Genomic DNA, 21,525 nt, shown 5'->3' on the forward strand with positions numbered 1-21,525 from the left:
GCAGCGCGCTCCCTCTTTTTTTTAGAGGACTCACTTTGGAAATGCTCCTAACCAATAGCTGGAAGGCATCAAGTATATAAGGCAAGCTCCCAGTTGGAAAATGTTGCTCAGGCACATCCCTTTTAGAAGTATTGTGCAACTAGTTAGTTGCCAGTTCCTTTTATCCTGTGTTGTATATGTCTGAACCTTTTCCCATATCCCCTGTTATGTAGTCTAGAACCTTAAAGTCACTTAAGTAGTACCGGAACCCTGAAGCCGCACCTGCGGTGCCTAAACCCTGATACCACAAGTGCAGCACCTGAACCCTGACACCACTCTTGTGGTACCTGAGCTGACATCGCACCGGTGGTACCTAACCCTGAAGCTGCACCTGCGGTACTTAAAGCTGCACCTGTGGTAACTGAACCCTGAAGCTCACCTGTGGTGCCTGAACTCTGAAACCACACCTTCCATACCTGAACTCTGACACCACACCTACAGAACCTGAGCTTAACACTGCTACATCGGTACCTGAGCTTAAAATCACACCTACAATACCTTTATTCTGAAACCACTCTTACGATACCTGAACTATGAAGCCAATCTGGTGGTACCTGAGCCTGACACCGCTCCGGTGGTACCTAAGCCTGAAGCTACTCCGTAAGTACTTTAACCCTGAAACCTTGACAGAGGAACCCGAACCAGAAACCGTTATGGAGGTACTTGAACCAGCACCAGTGTCTGTCCTGGTTAGTGTTCCAGAGTCCGTACTGTCGCAGCATGTTCCAGTATCCGAATCCTGTCTTGCCAGTGACTCCGCATCTGTGTGTATTCTGCCCGTTGACCCAGAACCTGTGTTGTCTGAACAGAGTCCGAATCCTGTTCTGCCAGTGACCTCTGGGGTCAGCAGCTGCAGTTCTGGGGACTGCCTTGGAGCAGTACCTGGCGGGTACCTGCAGCTCAAGACTAACTCCACCACCAAGAGCTCTAGCAAAAAACAGCCCAGTGGGTCCACGATCCATGTGTTTGGCATTACCCCTGTATAAATCATTTGTAAGACCACATATAGAATATGGGATGCAGCTTTGGGTTGCATGTTTTAAAATGAATATTGAGAATTTAGAGTCAGTTTAAAGGTGGCAACTAGATTATTACATGTGATGGAAGGCCTCTCCATTAGGCCGGGGTCACACTAGCGTCGGATGCGATATGCTAATGACACTCGGCTCCTGCTGTGCTGCCAGCAGGAGCCGAGTGTCATGCGTCTGTGCTCCAAGCCTCTCGCAGAGAGTGAATTGGAGCACAGCTGCGGAGAAGGCGGAGAAATTAATTTCTCCATCTCCTCCATTGCCGGGGTCAGCGTATATCTGAGTGATGTGCATTGTCTCCCTCACACCCATAGGCTTATATGGGTGTGAGTGAGCAGAGACTCAGCCGAGTGTCGGTGACAATCGCAGCATGCTGCGATTTCACTCGCACACTGAAAACGGCCGAGGAAAAAAATGGTTATGTGAGCTGCCCCATAGAAGAATACTGGTCTGAGTGCGATGCGATTTTTTTTTATCGCTTAGCACTCGTCCGTATTACGTTGCAGTGTGAACCCGGCCTTAATAAGAGGTTGGAAAAGTTGGGCTTGTTAGGTTAGAATAAGGACGTCTCAGAGGAGATCTCATTTATATGTATAAATATACAAAGACATATGACTTTTTCCTTACAAAGACCTTAAAAAGGACAACTGGACATTGCAAAATTGAAAGGCGATTCAGCAAGCTAAAAAGGAAAGGGTTCTTTACGGTTAGATCAGTCAGACTGTGAAATGCCCGACCACAAAAGGTAGTAATAGCAGATATTTTATCAATATTTCCAAAAGGTAAGTGATAGAGAATGTAAAACTGGTGGAGAAAAGTTGAACTTGACTGACCTGTGTCTTTTTTCAACATGTATATGGAGCGCCCCCACACCGCCGCAGGGCCGAGGGGTACCCGGAGCCGGGCCTCTAGTTCTCAGTCTCGGGGTTGTCACGGTGGCTAGACCCGGTCCGTGGCCCTGTCTGTCAGTGGGGGACGTCCGGTGCAATAAGTGGTGTAGTAACGGTGTAGCGGTGCAGTTGTGGGGTGCAGGTCGCGGTAAATAACGAGGACACCAAGTTGCAGTCTCTTTACCTCTTTACTGAAGCTCTCTGGGTCCTCAGTCCAGAATACGGCTCACCAGGCTGCGCAAGTCCGGCCGGTCCAATGGCACTTCCAGAGCTCTCCTTGCAGGTGGAAATCGGTGCCTTCCTTCTAGCGCTATGTGTTGCAGTCCTTCCCTGCTGTGCTTACGGAAAGTACCCCACAACTGTTGTGTCTGTTTCTCGTGTTCCCTCACAACAACTTAATTCGCAATGATCTTCCTCGTCCCTCCAGATACTATGGTAGGAACGCACCCGTATGACGGGGAGGCTCGGAGATCTTCCGGGACTCTATCTGCGCCCCTCTCCTGTTGGTACCCCCCTTTGCCTTCCTGGGTGATGCGTGAGACAGTCCGCCTAAAGCTAACTGCCCTGCCGTAGGTCTGAGGTATGGCTTGAAACTCTTTACCTCCTCGGCGTTCCGGCCACCGGTAGTGCGCCTCAGTAAGGTGCTGCCTCTTTCAGCACAACCCTCACTGGTATCTCCTTTCGCTTGACTTCGTTTCTCACTCAGCACAATCCATCTCGCTTCTAGTCCTTTCTTGAGTCCCGCCGCTTCCAGGAGCCTGCGCGGACCCGTTACGTTCTTTCAATGCCAAGCCTCTGCCAGGATCCCACCCCTGGCAGAGACCCTACAGTCTCTCCCTTCACAACACCCCCTGCCACAGGGTGTTGCTCCGTTCAATCCCGTCAGCGTTCTCTCTAACTTCCTGCCTGACCCCCAGTTTACCCACTATGGTGGGGAGTGGCCTAATGAATAGCACCCTTAGCTCCCCCCGGAGGCCCAGCTGTGAAATGTATTGGTGACTGTGATACCTGCTCAGAGAACTCCTTCAGTGCCATCGAACGCACCATGGCCCCCCTTAGTGGCTGAGCCATGATACTGCAACAACCAGGACTCTGGGGCGCTGCACTCCCCCCTGGTTAAACACAGTACTCCGGGACTGGGAAGAAAAACAACAATACAGGTTAGCAAAAAGACATACAATTTTGTTGAGTGCAAATAACAATAAGTATACTTAAGTAGGCTTCCCTTTATGGGAGGTGAGGACACTTTTAACGTTACAAACATAATCAACATTATAAATTACAGAGCATAAATAACTTCTGTTACCCAACCGGGTATTCTACTTAGTGCAATTTTTAGAACAATAACTTAACATTGCCTTTAAGAAACTCACACTCTTAGTCTATCAAAGGCCTTCCTATAATCACATTATAAGGCATTTCAACTTTACATTCTCCTTCTTGTGAACCTGCAGGACCGCCTGTCCCTACGGCACCAGACCTACTGCCTCTCCTTTCTTTTACAGGACCGCCCTGTTCAGCCAGGGCCTTCTGCCTTTCGCTACTATACACAGTATAGACATAACATTCCTTTCGGTTGAAGAACTCTGAGCCAGCTCTACTCGGCTCCTTTAAGGACTCACTCTCTAACCCCTACGGGTTCACTCTCTGTCCTTAGTAACAAAGTAACTTTTCAATGGGGACGCGGGGTTTACCTTCTATCCTCACCTTCATTATTACTTCTTTTACTTTCAACTATGCAGGCTTCCACTTCTACCCCTACGGGCTCTCTGCATCCTTCCTGTCTTCAAAACATTATTCAAATTTCACATTTTAACAAATTCAACACATATAACTCGGCATGTAAAACAGTTACATTTTCTTTTCAAGGCATCATTACCACATTACTGTTCTGTAACAGTATCGCTTTCAAGTACAATTCTTCACATCCCCTTTAAGAGGGGACCAGGTCTCTCTGAGGTAGCTCGTCTTCTCAGCCTACCAGTCTCATGCAAAGTTCCGGTCCGGTATCTTCACAAAGTGTCTTTAACTAGAACCGGTAGGAAAGATATCTTCACAAAGTGTCTTTGGCTCAAACAAATAGGGCAAATATCTTCGCAAAGTGTCTTTGGCTAAAACCAGTAGGGAGCACCTTTAAGAAGGTGCAAACTATTTACAAGGGAAGTTCGAATCATGCACAGTCCATGATTTCTGCAGTTTGTATAACTTTTGTGGAACACAAAGCAAAAATGAAAGTGAAAGCAAAAATAAAAAGCAATAGGAATCCCGGGTAAACAAAGGGATCCCTTTAAGAGTTAACCCAGGACGGGTTTTAGCAGCAAAACAGCAAGGAAATAAACAGTTAACTATTTACAGTTTCAGGTTTCCGAGGCTTAGTTGGACGGCTTCCAGGGCAGCACCTGGCACTTAACCCTTCCTGGCCTGGGAAAAGTGAGGTCCAGGGCTACACCCAGTGCTGGACACATGCCGTTAATCCGTCTTTCATGTATGGTTAAATCATGCGCAGCGATGGAGGTCTGCGCAGCTTGAGTATGGGCATTTGTGGCAGCAAAGGTAACGGCTGCTGCAAGATCAGTCACTGGAACCGAGTCAGCAGCTGTGGCACTAGCAGTCACTGGAGTGGTGTCGGTCGTCAGGGCAGGGTGGCTCTTCCTACCTGCTTCAGATGCGGTTCTCCCGGTGCCGGTCTGCTCCGTCTCCGCTGGGGTCTGGAACGCTGGCTGCGGGGCCTTGTGCTGCGACGCTGTCATCTCTGCTTGCAGCACCTCGCTTTCCGGCAGGGCCTTGCTTTCCAGCTTCGGAGCGCTGGGACTTCTTTCCTGCTCCGGACCAGATGAGGCTGCCGACAGATGTCTGGTGAGGCTCCTGATGATGGCCTTCTTCCACCCGGCCTCAGTGCTCAGCTGCGTCCGCCGGGGTCGGTCGCTGAGCTCGTCCACTCCGGCCTGCAGGAATTCAGCATCAGCGGTGGACGCCTGGTTGCGGTGCCCCTCCGGGTGGCTGGGGGAGTCCTCTGCTCCAACCCCACGCTCCGGCTCCGGGCGGCTCGCCATGGCGTCCTCCATGTCGCTCGCTCCTTCTTCCTGGTCCTTTTCCCGCTCTCTCCTTCGTGGGCGGTTTCGTTTTCTCTGTCTCTGCCCACCATTGAGGATCAGGAGGCGGATCTCGGCTGCTGACGGACACGTCCTCAAGGGGCCGAGATATTTAGACTGGGCGGCCATTGTCTTTCGCGCTCTTCAGCTTGTTCACGCCCACTTCCACGCCCTTCTTCTTCTCCTGCGCTCTCCTTAGCGCTGTAATGGCGGCGGTTTTGGCGCGAACTTTTGGCGGCAAGTGACACAGCACAGTCTTTGCAATAAAGTACAGTCCAAGCACAATAAATCACAGTTCCAAGGCACACATGACCTGATTCCTCAGGCTTAAGTAGATCCTGTTCGTGACGCCAAGTTGGAGCGCCCCCACACCGCCGCAGGGCCGAGGGGTACCCGGAGCCGGGCCTCTAGTTCTCAGTCTCGGGGTTGTCACGGTGGCTAGACCCGGTCCGTGGCCCTGTCTGTCAGTGGGGGACGTCCGGTGCAATAAGTGGTGTAGTAACGGTGTAGCGGTGCAGTTGTGGGGTGCAGGTCGCGGTAAATAACGAGGACACCAAGTTGCAGTCTCTTTACCTCTTTACTGAAGCTCTCTGGGTCCTCAGTCCAGAATACGGCTCACCAGGCTGCGCAAGTCCGGCCGGTCCAATGGCACTTCCAGAGCTCTCCTTGCAGGTGGAAATCGGTGCCTTCCTTCTAGCGCTATGTGTTGCAGTCCTTCCCTACTGTGCTTACGGAAAGTACCCCACAACTGTTGTGTCTGTTTCTCGTGTTCCCTCACAACAACTTAATTCGCAATGATCTTCCTCGTCCCTCCAGATACTATGGTAGGAACGCACCCGTATGACGGGGAGGCTCGGAGATCTTCCGGGACTCTATCTGCGCCCCTCTCCTGTTGGTACCCCCCTTTGCCTTCCTGGGTGATGCGTGAGACAGTCCGCCTAAAGCTAACTGCCCTGCCGTAGGTCTGAGGTATGGCTTGAAACTCTTTACCTCCTCGGCGTTCCGGCCACCGGTAGTGCGCCTCAGTAAGGTGCTGCCTCTTTCAGCACAACCCTCACTGGTATCTCCTTTCGCTTGACTTCGTTTCTCACTCAGCACAATCCATCTCGCTTCTAGTCCTTTCTTGAGTCCCGCCGCTTCCAGGAGCCTGCGCGGACCCGTTACGTTCTTTCAATGCCAAGCCTCTGCCAGGATCCCACCCCTGGCAGAGACCCTACAGTCTCTCCCTTCACAACACCCCCTGCCACAGGGTGTTGCTCCGTTCAATCCCGTCAGCGTTCTCTCTAACTTCCTGCCTGACCCCCAGTTTACCCACTATGGTGGGGAGTGGCCTAATGAATAGCACCCTTAGCTCCCCCCGGAGGCCCAGCTGTGAAATGTATTGGTGACTGTGATACCTGCTCAGAGAACTCCTTCAGTGCCATCGAACGCACCATGGCCCCCCTTAGTGGCTGAGCCATGATACTGCAACGACCAGGACTCTGGGGCGCTGCATATAAACATGAGTTGTCCATAAAATATATAGAGAGCCTAAAGGTTTTTCTTCATTCTAAGTTATACAAGGTGTAACCATGTAGTCTAGTGTTCTACCATTTTTTTCCTGAAAAAAAAATTATAAAATGTTTAAAACATTCTTACACATTGTTACATCGTTAATTATGTATTTCAGCTCCTGTGACGCTGCACTATGCCGTCGCTGTGGTGAAAAAATCAAGTAGCTTCCAACTTGGTCAATTGAAAGGCAAGAGATCTTGTCATTCTGCGGTGGGGGAGGCAGCAGGTTGGGTTGCTCCTTTGAACTTTCTCCTTATGAACAAATTACTATTGTGGGAAGAACCGGAACAAAAATCTATTGAAAAAGGTATGAGAGGGTACGGGTATAACAGAGTATGGGGGAAGCGTAATACCATTTTATAAGCTAATACAATCAAATGCAGTATTTAGGCTACGTTCACATTTGCGTTGTTGTGCGAAGCTTAGGCGATGCGACGCACAACGCATGCACAACACATGCATAACGCAGTGTTTTGTGACGCATGCGTTCACTTTTTTTACGCCAAAAAACGGCATCATGCAGCGTTGTCTGCGCCCTGACAGTTGCGCCAAAAAAGACACATGCGTCACAAAACGCAAGACAACGCATGTCCATGCGCCCCCCATGTTAAATATAGGGGTGCATGACGCATGCGTCGCCGCAGCTGCGCCCGACGCAACGCAAATGTGAACGTAGCCTAGTGTGACCTGACCATGACCGAGCTGATGGCTTAAACTCCAAAGCAGCTAGCGGAAGCAACGATGACTCTGAGCTAGAAATTCATCCAGCTTCATATCAGCGCTTAAAAGCTAAATAGCAATCAGCTTGCAAGTGCTATCTCATTGCCTAGGAAACTTTCCAGCTCTGATGTAGCTGGAAACCTAAGCAATGAGCAGTAAACTATAGGGTCAAAAATCCCTTCGTTCTTGAGAACAAAAATAATTTTTGATAAGAAGTAAATTGTCTCATTTTTACAAGCACTTTGCAAATGTATCCATTTTAGAAAATGAGAAAAAAAATAGAAAATCCCTTTAAGGCCGGTTTCACACGTCAGTGGCTCCGGGACGTGAGGTGACAGTTTCCTCACGTACCGGAGCCACTGACACACGTAGACACATTAAAATCAATGGATCTGTGCAGATGTCATTGATTTTTTGCGGACCGTGTCTCCGTGTGCCAAACATGGAGGCATGTCAGTGTTCGTGGGAGCGCACGTATTACATGGACCCATTAAAGTCAATGGGTCCGTGTAAAACACGTACCGCACACGGACATTCTCCGTGTGCCGTGCAGGAGACAGCGCTCCAGTAAGCGCTGTCCCCCCCACATGGTGCTGAAGCCGTGATTCATATCTTCTGTGCAGCAGCGTTTGCTGTAAAGAAGATATGAATAATCCATTTTTTTAGTGGTATTTCATGTTTAAAATAAAGCTCCATGTCCCCACCCCCTGTGCGCCCGCCCTCTGTTCTGAAAATACTCACCCGGCTCCCTCGTTGGCTGTCGCTGCTTCCTGTCCTGGCCGCAGCTTCTACTGTATGCGGTCACAGCGTATGAATCGCAGCTTCAGCACCATGTGGGGGGGACAGCACTTACTGGAGCGCTGTCTCCTGCACGGTGCGTGTGGTACCCAGTGGGCACACGGGAGGCACACGTGTGCCACACTGATGTGCCACATAAACGCAGGGGCACACGGACACGGATAATTCCGGTACCATTTTTTTCCGGTACCGGAATTATCTGGACGTGTGGGACAGGCGTTAAGGATATTTTTCACAGATCTAACATTTTCAATTCATAGAAATGTATTGTAGCAATGAAAAAGAAGAAAATGAGGGCAGTCACCAATCTTTCACGTTCTTAGTCCTTTATTGCAACACGATCCAGTTAAAACACATGGCCGGGGAAGAGCTGTTTCGCGCTGTGCTTTGCGCTTCTACAGGTCTATAGGACCTGTAGAAGCGCAAAGCACAGCGCGAAACAGCTCTTGTCTCGCCTGCTCACACGGGCTTCGGCTCTCTCTCTTCCCCGGCCATGTGTTTTAACTGGATCGTGTTGCAATAAAGGACTAAGAACGTGAAAGATTGGTGAGTGCCCTCATTTTCTTCTTTTTCATTGCTACATATTTATGGACACATTTTCATTGAGGTGCACCACCAAGTCACCACTGTATGGTTTGTCCATCCGAAGTCTGCACAAATGCACCTTGACTAGAGCCTATGAGAAGTCGTTAAGACACAGGCAATGCCGCTCTTCTCCTTTTTTCTTTTGATTTTGGACATAGAAATGTATTGGCCCAAACTGAAAAGGTCATCATATGTTGGTAACAACCTATCTAATCCAATCCAAAGACAGATTCATATGCACCATTGATATCTTGTGATGAACTTGTCTGGGCCTAACACCAGGTCGAAAAGCAATGTAAAAGTTCAGGAAAGCTGAGGCACCAAAACAGGAGGTTCTTGATAAACTTGTTCTTCTATTCCATGTCAGCTAAAAACATCAAAGGAAGACACAGCAGGAAACAACAACAATTTTTGTTATCAAGAACCTGTTGTTTTGGTGCCTCGGCTTTCTTAAACTTTTATAACCCATCCAATTCAGGCTAAGAAATCATTATAGATGTCCATAAATTATGGGTAATAATGAGAGATGACACAGGGAAAAAGTATTGAACACATGAAGAGAGGTACAGAAAGCCATGACACCAGCTGAAATCTATCAGTACTTCAAAAGCAATCCTGCGTTACGAGTCTGAGAAAATGGCGACACGACCAAAATATTTTTGGGGTCAAATTTCTCAATTTTTTCATCACTAAAATATTTTAAAAAACTAGACAAGTTTGGTATCACCATAATTGTACTGATAAGAAGAATTATATTTCAAAGTTTTTTTTGCACCTTTTTACCACACAATGTACACCGTAAAAACAATTCACAAAAGACAATATCAAAATGGCGGGTTTTTTTGCAATTTTACAGCACTTGCATTTTTTTCTTATTTTCCAGTACACTATGCGGTAAAATAAATGGTGTCAATCAAAAGTAAGAAATAAGCCTTGATATGTATGTGTGGACAGAAAATAAAAAACGAATGGCTCAGTCAGAAGAAATTGGCCACAGCAGGAAGAGCTTATTACCGAATAACATTTATTCCTAAAAAAAAATTTCACTGGTCATATTAAAGAAATAAATAGTGCTCTACTATGTGTATTGGTCTGTTTCCACCATAGTTGCCTCAGAGATCTTCTCAGCGAGCTGTGCCCCAGGAGCCCAAGAGGCGAAGCTGTGTGAGCAGTGTGCAGGCCAGGAAGATAAGTGCACACGTGGTCCTGGAGAGCCGTACTATGGGGATGAAGGCGCCTTTAGGTGAGTTACAATTTAATGTTTGTTTCATTTTTGAAATTTTCCTTTTGACTTTTTAATTCCATTGTAGAGAAACAGAACCAAGTAAGGCATTTTGCCCTAAGAAAAAAACAAACACACCTTAACTTTCCAAATCATTGGTTGAGAATAAAAGCTAAGAAAAAGTCAAGCAAATCTATTGAGGGGGAATCTGCTTTGATGGAATAGTGAAGGCTGCAACAAAATCAGCGCCCACTAGTGGGCTGCAGTGGTCACTTGACATATTAATGTCAAGTGACTGCTGGGAAATTCATCACCAACATTATTGGAACAGCACTACTCTGGGAGAATAATGTCAATCGTTTTTTACTGTAAGATGGGCACTGTAGCTATTAAGAAAGTTTGTCTAACAGTGGACAACCCCATTAAGGCCCCCATGCATATTAGTTTAAAGTAGTCCGAACCTGACAATTTTAGTGTGTAATGTGTATGGAGCCCTTCTAACTCACTCTACCCTGAAAGATAATGTTGGGGAGATAAGGATCGTGTGTTTTGAATTAAAAAAATCCAATCTTTTGATCTTTTGGCAGAACATATCAGCATTTCACCAAGAATTCATGTGTATGGGGGAGTCAGGACTGATAGCTTTCAACCAACAATTTAAGGTGTATGGACACCTTTCATGTTGTCATGTAGTGCAAATATTGCATCTTTTTGCTGCATCTTTTTTGTACAGAAAATTAATTGCGTATAACTGTCCAAGTGTGGGGCTGTAATATCTTTGAAAGTAATTGTCCACTGAGCATTTAAAGACGCTGTTGATTTGTTCAGTTTTGTTGTATCCGCATCACTGTCATACAAGTCTACTCAGCAACAACAACTGCTGAGGAGGATGCTGAAACTATTCTATGATCAAATTAAAGAGGAAACAGACAAGATGCCAAAACAAGACTTATTCATTATCATGGGAGACTTGAATGCCAATGTGGACCCAGGCAAACATGGAACCTTTGCTGAAACTTTGTACAACAAAGCAACTGTCCATCATGAACACTTTCTTCCAAAACCACAAATGGAGACACTACACTTGGACATCAATGAATGGAGCCGATAAGAATCAATTCGACTACGTTCACCAAAGAGGGGGTCGTCGATCATTACCGTAAAAATAAAAGCAGGAGCTGACTGTGGAACTGATCATGAATAGTGATGAGCGAGTATACTCGTTGCTCGGGTTTTCCAGAGCACGCTCAGGTGACCTCCAAGTATTTGTAACTGCTTGGAGATTTAGTTTTTGTTCACACAGCTGCATGATTTACAGCTGCTAGCCAGCCTGAGTACAAGTGGGGGTTGCCTGGTTGCTAGGGAATCCCCACATGTAATCTAGCTGTCTAGCAGTCGCAAATCATGCAGCTACAGCAAGGAAAACGAAATCTCCGAGCAGTCACAAATACTCGGATAAGACCAGAGCGTGCTTGGGAAAACCTGAGCAACGAGTATACTCGCTCATCACTAATCATGAACTTTTTCCATCAAAGATTAGAGTCAAGCTGGGCAAATGGACTACACAACTGGCTGTTTCCAACTTCGATTTGACCAACATACCTTTTTATAAAAGGTATGCACAACTGATTTACATCACAGGACATGTATGAAAGAAAGCCTAAGGAATTATGGACACATATAAAGAGAAGAAACCAGTAACACAATAAACAAGAGGCAGAAGAGACCCCCGCAACCATGGTTATTGAAAGAGACGCTAAAGATAATTAAAAAAAGACTAATACAAAGGCAAAAGTTAACAAGCAGGTCTTGTTCAAGCAGGTCAATATCAACAAGCAGGTCAATATCAACAAATATTTCACTGGTGATGAAGACACAGCTTGAACATAGTCTGGTCTTTTATTTGGTAACTTATGGATGCAAAACCTGGATGATGAAGAAACAAGACAGTAGAAGAATTGACACCTTTGAAATGTGGTGCTGGTGAAGAATGTTGTCAATACCACAGATAGCAAGAAAAACAAACAAATCAATTTTGGTACAAATCAAACCACACATGTCACTCAAAGCAAGGATCACCAAGCTATGACTTTCCTACTTTGAACACATCATATGAAGAGATCTGTCACTGGAGAAGGACATCATGGTAGGAAGAAAAGAAAGAACAAAGCGAAGAGGAACACCAGTAAACCAATGGCGTGATACTATACTATAAATAACAGTGGAAAACACACTCGTGGACCCATTTAAGCTTCTATCCATCAAGTCGCCATGGCTAGAGATTCAGCTGAAGGCCATTAACCCCTTTCTGACCTCAGACGGGATAGTACGTCCAAGGTCAGATCCCCTGCTTTGATGCGGGCTTCGGCGGTGAGCCAGCATCAAAGCCGGGACTGTTTTGAACAGCTGACATGTGCCCGCAATAGCGGCAGGTGGAATCGCGATTCACCAGCTGCTATTAACTAGTTAAATGCCTCTGTCAAATGCTGACAGCGGCATTCAACTAGCGCTTCAGGCCATCGGGCCGGAAATTAGCGCAATGCTGACCCCCGTCACATGATCGGGGATCAGCGATGCGTCGGCATAACAACTAGAGCTCTCCTTGAGACCTCTAAGGTTGTTGATGCCGAATTGCTATGAGCGCCATCCTGTGGTCGGCGCTCATAGCAATGCAGGAATTCAGCTACATAGGAGCGATCTGAGCTTCGCTGCTATGTAGCAGAGCCGATCGAGTTGTGCCAGCTTCTAGCTTCCCATGGAGGCTATTGAAGCATGGCAAAAGTAAAAAAAAATATTTTTTTTTAAAAATATGAAAAAAAAAAAAAATAAGCTTAAGGCTGCCAAATGGTGTGCGGATTTTTCCGCACTGATCTTGGTAAATCCGCAGGTAAACCGCACTGCCGATTTACCGCGGAATTACCACAGTTTTTCTGTGGTTTTTGTGCGGATTCCACCTGCGGTTTTACACCTGCAGATTCCTATTGAGGAGCAGGTGTAAACCGCTGCAGAATCTGCACAAAGAATTGACATGCTGCGGAATATAAACCGCTGCGTTTCCGCACATTTTTTTCCGCAGCATGTGCACTGTGGATTTTGTTTTTCATAGGTTTACATGGTACTGTAAACTCATAGAAAACTGCTGCAGATCTGCAGTGTCATATCCACAGCGTCTGCACATAGCCTTCATCACTCCCCTTTCGTCCCATTCAAAATAAAACAATAAAAAAAATCAAATATACACATATTTGGTATCGCCGCGTTCAGAATCGCCCGATCTAGCAATAAAAAAAGGATTAACCTGATCGCTAAATGGCGTAGAGAGAAAAAAATTTGAAATGCCAGAATTACGTTTACGTAATTACGTTTATTAAAATGCAATAACGGGCGATCAAAAGAACGTATCTGCACCAAAATGGTAGCATTAAAAATGTCACCTCGGCACGCAAAAAATAAGCTTTCATCCAACCAGAGATCACGAAAAATGGAGATGCTATGGGTATCGGAAAATGGCGCAATTTTTTTTTTTACGCAAAGCTTGGATTTTTTTTTTCACTACTTAGATAAAAAATAACCTAAACATGTTTGGTGTCTATGAACTCGTAATGACCTGCAGAATCAAAATGGGAGGTCAGATTTAACATTTAGTGAACCTAGTAAAAAAGCCAAACAAAAAACAAGTGCGGGATTGCACTTTTTTTGCAATTTCACCACACTTGGAATTTTTTTCCCGTTTTCTAGTACATGACATGCTAAAACCAATGATGTCGTTCAAAACAACAACTCGTCCTGCAAAAAATAAGTCCCAAATGGCCATATTGACAGAAAAATAAAAAAAGTTTTGGCTCTGGGAAGGAGGGGAGCGAAAAACGAAAACGAAAAAAACGAAAATACCCCTGGTCATGAAAGGGTTAAAAAAAGGCTTGTACAGGAAGCCTGGAAAAACATCTGTAAAAATTGAAGTGCAGAATCAAAGCATTCATGTATTGAAAAAAAGCAAATAATTCAGAAATACAAGAAAAATTCATCAAATAAAGGTGGAAATGCATGAAGAAAATAATTATCAGAGAAGATTGTTGTGTGTGCGCATATCTGAAGAAAATTTCCCAATAAAAAGGAGCAGAATAAATGCATAATTTATATTATGTTTGAACATGGTCTTAGATTCCTCCCAACAAGTAGGCCACATCTTAAGCCATGCATGACTTTAAAAGGTTTCTCTGCTCTCACAAATTAAATAGAACATTGCAAGGGTTCAAAATACCCAGCATGTCGTCACTCAGTTAATATATTAAACATAATATAATTACTACACACTTTCAGTATCTATAAGTAAATTATCCCTTTAGCAGATACGCTGTATGGAATAATCACTAATGGCTACATGCTCTTTTTTTTGGTCAGGTGTTTGAGAGATGATAAAGGAGATGTGGCTTTTATGGAAGACACGGCATTATCAGGTAATGTAATCATGTAGGTACCATTTTCATTGTTATACTAGGATCCATACAGCCAAATCATGGGTTTCAGTTGTAAAATAATCCCGATACCTTCCCTTGAATATCCATTTAGGAGTTCTACAAGATCTAGATTTTTTTAGATTTTTGTTCTCTCTTCTGTGCAACAATAAATTTTATTTGTATGTGCTCTGTGTTACCATCAGTGAAAATTACAGCAGGGATGCCTCCCTGATGAGGGAACCCTGGGTTGCATGTCTTTTTGTAGAATATCCTCACAGTATTCTAGCACATTTCCAGAGCATTTCACTTTTATTCTGTGGTAACATACGGATGCGAAACTTCGATGATGAACAAACAAGACAGAAGAAGAATCAACGCTTTTGAAATGTGGTGCTGGAGAAGGATGTTATCAATACCATGGATGGCAAGAACAACAAACCAATCAATTTTAGAATAAATCAAAATTAGCAAGGTTCACCAAGCTACGACTTGTTTACTTTGGACACATCATATGAAGAGAGCAATCACTGGAGAAGGACATCATGGTTGGAAGAATAGAAGGAACAAGGCAAAGAGGAAGACCAGCAGCCCGACGGCTTGATACTATCAAAATAACTGCAGAGAAGACTTTGGTGGACCTATCCACTTTTGCACAAGATTGACCTTTTTACAGATCATTCATTCATCAAGTCATCATGGCTCGAGATCAAGTTGAAGGCTGTTAAAAAAAACCTCTAGCACATCTCCAGTGCATTTCACTTTTATAATGTCTGATTGTTGCTCTATGGCACACAGGTATAAACCACCAGCGGGTTGTCTGTGTTTTCGTATGATATATTTACGTATAAAAAAAGAGTCCAGGAGCAGGTAACCAAGTCAGAATGGGCAAAGCATTCCTTTCAATTAAATCACAATTTCAATTAAAGAAGTGCATGTAACATTTTGGAGCTTTTAATGAATACACTGAAAAATCACCCCTTATGCCATATTGGCGTGATTACTCAAAGGAAACAAGAACACGTTTCCTCCCAACAAGGGCAACAAATGTATGATCAATGTATATTATTGATACTTTCAATAACCTTAAGTAAATAATTATGAAAGGATCTTAATAGGGCAGATGTATAGTGTGGATCGCAATTAATATTTTTACTCCTGCTTATTTTGACCCTGGTTAAGGGTGTGGGGCTTGTAATGCTTTAGAAAGGTATGACCCCTTATGTCTCCATTACTCCTCTCCAAGGCTAGGCTAGGGAGAGTAGAAAGTTGTTATAGAATCCTTATATTATGAAGGATATTTAAAAAATATAAAATCTGATAATTGTGATGTGACTTCGCCTTTAGCACCCCAGAGCCAATAATTTGTAGCACCATCTTTCGCTTCAAGTCTTTTGTGGTATGTCTCTACCTGCTTTGCAAATCTAGAAGCTAAAATTCTTGCCCATTCTTCTTTGCAAACTAGCTGTGACACTGAATCACTTCTTACTTCTTAAGATGTGAGTCAGGACAGAAAAAAGTCTGAGGTCAAAGCCAGGAGAGTACGTCATAAACAGAAGAAAGAGACAAAGGTGTAGTCTGGTAACAGTCCAAGGTAAAAATGCCAGGAAGATAATGGATCAGAACAAAGTAGTTAAACAGACAGCTTGTCAGGACAAAATTCAAGGTCAGGCAATGAAAGATCAGTTCACAGAACACAAGGAAAAGAGACAAACCACACAAAAGATGAATGTATGTCTGGCAGAGGTCTGGGACTAACAGCCCAGTTAAGAGCCTGGCAATCACCTGGGACAGTGGACACCTGGAGACAGCCAGTACTTCCCATTCTCAAATTGGATGTTCGAACTGTCAAACACTGACAGCTCAGCATGACCCTGCACCAGACTGGACACTGAGCTTTCAATTAAAGTACTAACAGCTTCAGAATGCCCCTTCACCAGATTTGACAGTTGAGTCATCAGTAACTGTATCCTAGACACACTGAGCCGTGAAATCGTGACACTAGCTCTAGTTCAGTGAGATTAAATGGAGACCATCTGCAAAGAGCATTTTTTAAGTCTTCCCACATATTCTCAATAGGATTTAGATCTGCACATTGACTGGGACATTCAAACACATGAATATGTTTGATCTAAACCACTCCAATGTAGCTCTGGCAGAATGTTTAGGGTTGTTGTCTTGCTACAAGGTGAACCTATGCCCAGTCTCATGTTTTTTTGCAGCCTCTAACAGGTTTTCATCTACCATTGCCCTGTTTTTAGCACCATCCATTTTCCCATCAACTCTGATCACCTTCCCTGTCCCTGCTGAACAAAAGCATCTCTACAGCATGATGTTGTCACCACTATGTTTGATGGTTGGGATTGTGTTTTCAGTGTGATGTGTAGTGTTAGTTTTACTCCACACATAGCATTTTGCATTTAGCCCAAAAAACTCTAGTTTGGTCTCATCTGACCAGAGCACCTACTTCCACATGCTAACTGTGTTCACTAGTTGGCTTTTTGCAAACTACACTGGACATCTTATGACTTGCTTTCAAAAATAACTATTTTTTGCTACTATTTCATAAAGGCAAGTTTTGTGGAGTATACAACTAATAGTGGTCATGTGGACAGAGTCTTCCACCTGACCTATGGATCTCTGCAGCTATTCCAGAATGACCATGGGACTATTGGTTGCTTCCCTAATTAGTGTTCCCCTAGCTTGGGATGCCAGTTTAGGCGGACGGCCATGTCTTACTAAGTTGTGCCATACTCCTTCCATTTTTGTATGATGGATTGAACAGTGCTCCGTGAGATGTTCAGAGATTGGGATATTTATCTTTATTCTTCTCCACAACTTTATCCCTGACCTGTCTAGTGTTATCCTTGGTTTTCATGATGCTGTTTACTCTCTTATGTTCTCATACAAACCTCTGAGGAATTCACAGAACAGCTGTAGTTATACTGAAAATAAGTTGCACATAAGTGGACTCAATTAACTAATTAAGTGACTTCTACAGGCAATTGGTCACTCAGAATTTTATTTAAGACCATCAGATTACAGGGGGCTGAATACACATTTTAGACTTGACACAATTTTCAGATTTCTATTTTTAAAATATTTACAAAACCATGCATTATTTCCTTTACACTTCACAAATACTTGCTACTTAGTGTTGGTATATCGCATAAAATCCCAATTTAAATTGGTGAGAGTAGCGTGAAAAAAATGGAAAAGTTATTGTAAATATATACAGTATATGCCCCCATATAAATTCCATGTATTGTTCTTCAGGGCAATACTTGGACAATTTTGAGCTGTTGTGTCCAGACAATACTAGAAGACCACTAAGCCAATACAAAATCTGTAACTTTGGAAGAATCCCCAGACATGCTGTGGTGACCAGAAGCACTGGAGACAAGATGAAGGATATCACTGAGTATCTTATTGGAGCTCAGGTAAATTTATAAGCATCATCTGAAATTATTAATATAGTCATACAAGGCGAGTGTAGGAAGGCAAGTGATGCATTTACAGATACACTTCTCTGAAGAATTCTTATATCAAATTGTAACGTTAGGTACAGAAATACAATTCATTTAGGTAATACTCAGCTTAATAAGTAGGAATTTACTGGAAATAAACTGAAGGTAATTTTTTCCAGTAATTGTTTCAAAATTCTGTGCTAAAAATTTACGATGCCAGTAAATGGGTTTTGGGAAACTATTTACATACATGGAATATAGATTGCCATCAGACACAATACCAGGTACGGACTGGGACTGAAATTCAGCCCTGGCATTTGAAATCACACAGGCTCATGTTGTTCCCGCCCCGAGCACCAGATGGGCATATATTACTAATATTACCTTGGATGGTGGAAAGCAAAATTTACTACAAGGCCAATATTTCTAATGATACATGTGGCCTGCTAGGGTAAGTGACGGAGTCAGTGACTTTGTGCTCCATCACAACTCTTAACCGTATGGGTGTCTTGAGAACACATATTCTGCAAACAATGTAGCCGACAAGACAGCCCACAACCAGACAGGCCCTTCTGGCATTTGCCAGAATTGCCAGATGGCAAGTCCGGCCCTGCACGATACTCATTTGGCACTTACAATTAGAAAAAAAAATTAAGTGCAAGGACCTTCATCAATGAACAACACAAGGGGAGGATTGTGTCAGTCACCTTTCTAATGAAGCTTTTGTAGTTTGTAGTAACTTGTGGTTTATGTTATTTTTTTTTCAAAATCACAGAACAAAGAGTGCAAACTATTCAGCTCCAATCACGGGAAGGATTTGCTATTTGAAGACACCACCAGCGCTCTGATAGCTCTTCCATCAGCAATGGACACTTTCCTCTTTTTGGGACCAGACTTGTTTAATGGCATGAAAACACTTGACGGTAGGAAACATATGTGGAGTTATTCTGATATTGCATGACCTCAATAATCTCTCTAATTCATTTGTTTAAATTTACTTATAGTAGCAATTATTTTTTTTCCCATTAGGAGCTCGTCCTCCATCCAACACTGAAATTCGCTGGTGTACACAGAGCCAGAATGAGAAGAAAAAATGTGATGACTGGTCCTCAGTTAGTGGTGGAGCCATTAAATGCACAGAGCCGACGTCTGCTCTAGAGTGCGTTGAAAAGATTCTGGTAATTGATCTTTACTAGCAGCAATAAGCACCATGTATGATGGCTCAGAGATGGCGAACAGAGGAGGTGAGGACAGAGTATATCAGTAACATGACTTTCTTTTATAATTTGCAGAAACATGAAGCTGATGAAGTAGCTCTCGGCGTAGAACACGCATACACAGCACTGAAATGTGGACTGGTCATAGCATTTGAAGAGTACCGCAATAAGGGTAACTTCAATTAGACCCAAAACATTTTCAATTTAACTCCTCACATACATTTTAGTTTTACTAACATTCTGAACAATGGGTAACAAAGGATAAAGGGCTGGCACCAGCACCCAGTGAGCTTGGGCAAGTTCTCAGGTCAACTGCTTTCCATAGCCTTATCGGCCCTCTGTGCACTGCATGTGTGGAGTGGGCTAATGTCCACTATAAAAATAACACAACCAGTTCACCCCTCCACTTAAGTGCACAGATCTAGGCTCCACAGAAAAGGCAATCCAGAAGCAATTCAAAGGACAGAAGGTAAACCAGCACTTTGTTAAAAAATGCTTTTATTTGAATCCATTAGGAAAATGTGATGGCAACATCAATGACAGAGGAAAAACATCCCCCCAGAGATCTGTTACGGTTGACACTTTTCAGAGTGATACTCCTTAAGGTACCGTTACACTAAACGACTTACCAACGATCACGACCAGCGATACGACCTGGCCGTGATCGTTGGTAAGTCGTTGTGTGGTCGCTGGGGAGTTGTCACACAGACAGCTCTCTCCAGCGACCAACGATCAGGGGAACAACTTCGGCATCGTTGAAACTGTCTTCAACGATGCCGAAGTCCCCTGCAGCACCCGGGTAACCAGGGTAAACATCGGGTTACTAAGTGCAGGGCTGCGCTTAGTAACCCGATATTTACCCTGGTTACCATTGTAAAAGTAAAAAAAAAAAAAAACACTACATACTCACATTCCGATGTCTGTCACGTCCCCCGCCATCAGCTTCCCGCACTGACTGTGTCAGCGCCGGCCATAAAGCAGAGCACAGCGGTGACATCGCCGCTGTGCTCTTCTTTACGGCCGGCACTGACAGTCAGTGCGGGAAGCTGACGGCAGGGGACGTGACAGACATCGGAAATGTGAGTATGTAGTGGTTTTTTTTTTTTAACTTTTACAATGGTAACCAGGGTAAATATTGGGTTACTAAGCGCGGCCCTGCGCTTAGTAACCCGATACTTACCCTGGTTACAAGTGAACACATCGCTGGATCGGCGTCACACACGCCGATCCAGCGGTGACAGCGGGTGATCAGCCACCAAAAAAAGGTCCTGATCATTCCCTACGACCAACGATCTCCCAGCAGGGGCCTGATCGTTGGTCACTGTCACACATAACGAGATCGTTAGCGGGATCGTTGCTACGCCACAAAAAAGCGTGACGTTGCAACGATATCGTTAACGAAATCGTTATGTGTGAAGGTACCTTAACGTATAACTTCAGATAAGAATGAGATCCTAACATGATAACAAGATCTCCTGCTGGCAAACACCCCCCCCCACACACACACACACACACACACACACACACACACACATACACACACACACACACCCCCGGTGAGAAAATCAATTTGGTAAAAAAAAAAAAAAACATTAAGATTATGAAATATAAAAAATTACTTTCTCGAGAGACAAAAATGTGGTGGAACATCTCTATACTGTACAAGTATGTGGGTAAAGAAATGGTCCCTGGAAGATTTAGGATTAAACAATATTCCACACATACAGTCATGGCCAAAGAAAGAAACTGTTCCAGAAAATGAAGTATTTGTTCCAGAAAATTATTGCAATTACATGTTTTATTTATTTCCTTTCTGTGCATTGGTTAAACACAAAATAGAGGAGAAAAAAGTCAAAGACAATTTTACACAAATCCGCAAAAATGGGCCAGACAAAATAGTTGGCACATTTCCAAAATTGGTGGGTAAACAACTTTGTTTAAAGCATATGATGCTCATTCAAACTCAACTTTTGCAAGTAATAGGTGTGAGGAAAATCAACATCACACCTGAAACCAGATGAAAAGGGAAGAAGTTGACTAAATCTTTGCATTGCAAGTCTGTGTGTGTCACACTAAGCATGGACAACAGAAAGAGAAGGGACCGGACTGAGTACTTAAGAACCAAAATTGTTAAAAAATATCAACAGTCTCAAGGTTACAAGTCCAACTCCAGAGATCTTGATGTTCATCAAAATACAAGATTGAGTCAGGGGATTCAGTTTGCCTCCCCCAGGACCGGAATCCCGACTCAGTCTTGTATTTCGATGAACAGGTTGTTTACAAAAGTCTGCAATACCTTTCAATTCAATCTGATTGTCATGAATTCGAGGTGAATTCTGCCACCAACTTTATCACTTGTATCCCACATTAGTTTTATCCCATTCATTCCCGGGTTCTTATCTTAGATAAATTTCAAGAACTTATCCAAATTGATTTGAAGGAATTGTATGTCACCAATG

The 21,525-nt window shown here is 44.0% G+C and overlaps 1 protein-coding gene across 1 annotated transcript in view; it reads left to right on the forward strand.

Moving 5' to 3' along the window:
- Window positions 1-21,525, forward strand: part of LOC143808515 (saxiphilin-like) — a 164,308-nt gene that overhangs the window by 85,739 nt on the left and 57,044 nt on the right. The window contains exons 7-13 of the mRNA XM_077291265.1: window positions 6,719-6,910; window positions 9,814-9,949; window positions 14,330-14,385; window positions 17,659-17,822; window positions 18,625-18,772; window positions 18,879-19,027; window positions 19,142-19,238. Of these exons, the coding sequence (XP_077147380.1) occupies window positions 6,719-6,910; window positions 9,814-9,949; window positions 14,330-14,385; window positions 17,659-17,822; window positions 18,625-18,772; window positions 18,879-19,027; window positions 19,142-19,238 (942 nt within the window). The remainder of the gene's footprint in view (window positions 1-6,718; window positions 6,911-9,813; window positions 9,950-14,329; window positions 14,386-17,658; window positions 17,823-18,624; window positions 18,773-18,878; window positions 19,028-19,141; window positions 19,239-21,525) is intronic.

Source organism: Ranitomeya variabilis, chromosome 2 (genome assembly GCF_051348905.1).
Source record: "Ranitomeya variabilis isolate aRanVar5 chromosome 2, aRanVar5.hap1, whole genome shotgun sequence".
Lineage (NCBI taxonomy): Eukaryota > Metazoa > Chordata > Amphibia > Anura > Dendrobatidae > Ranitomeya > Ranitomeya variabilis.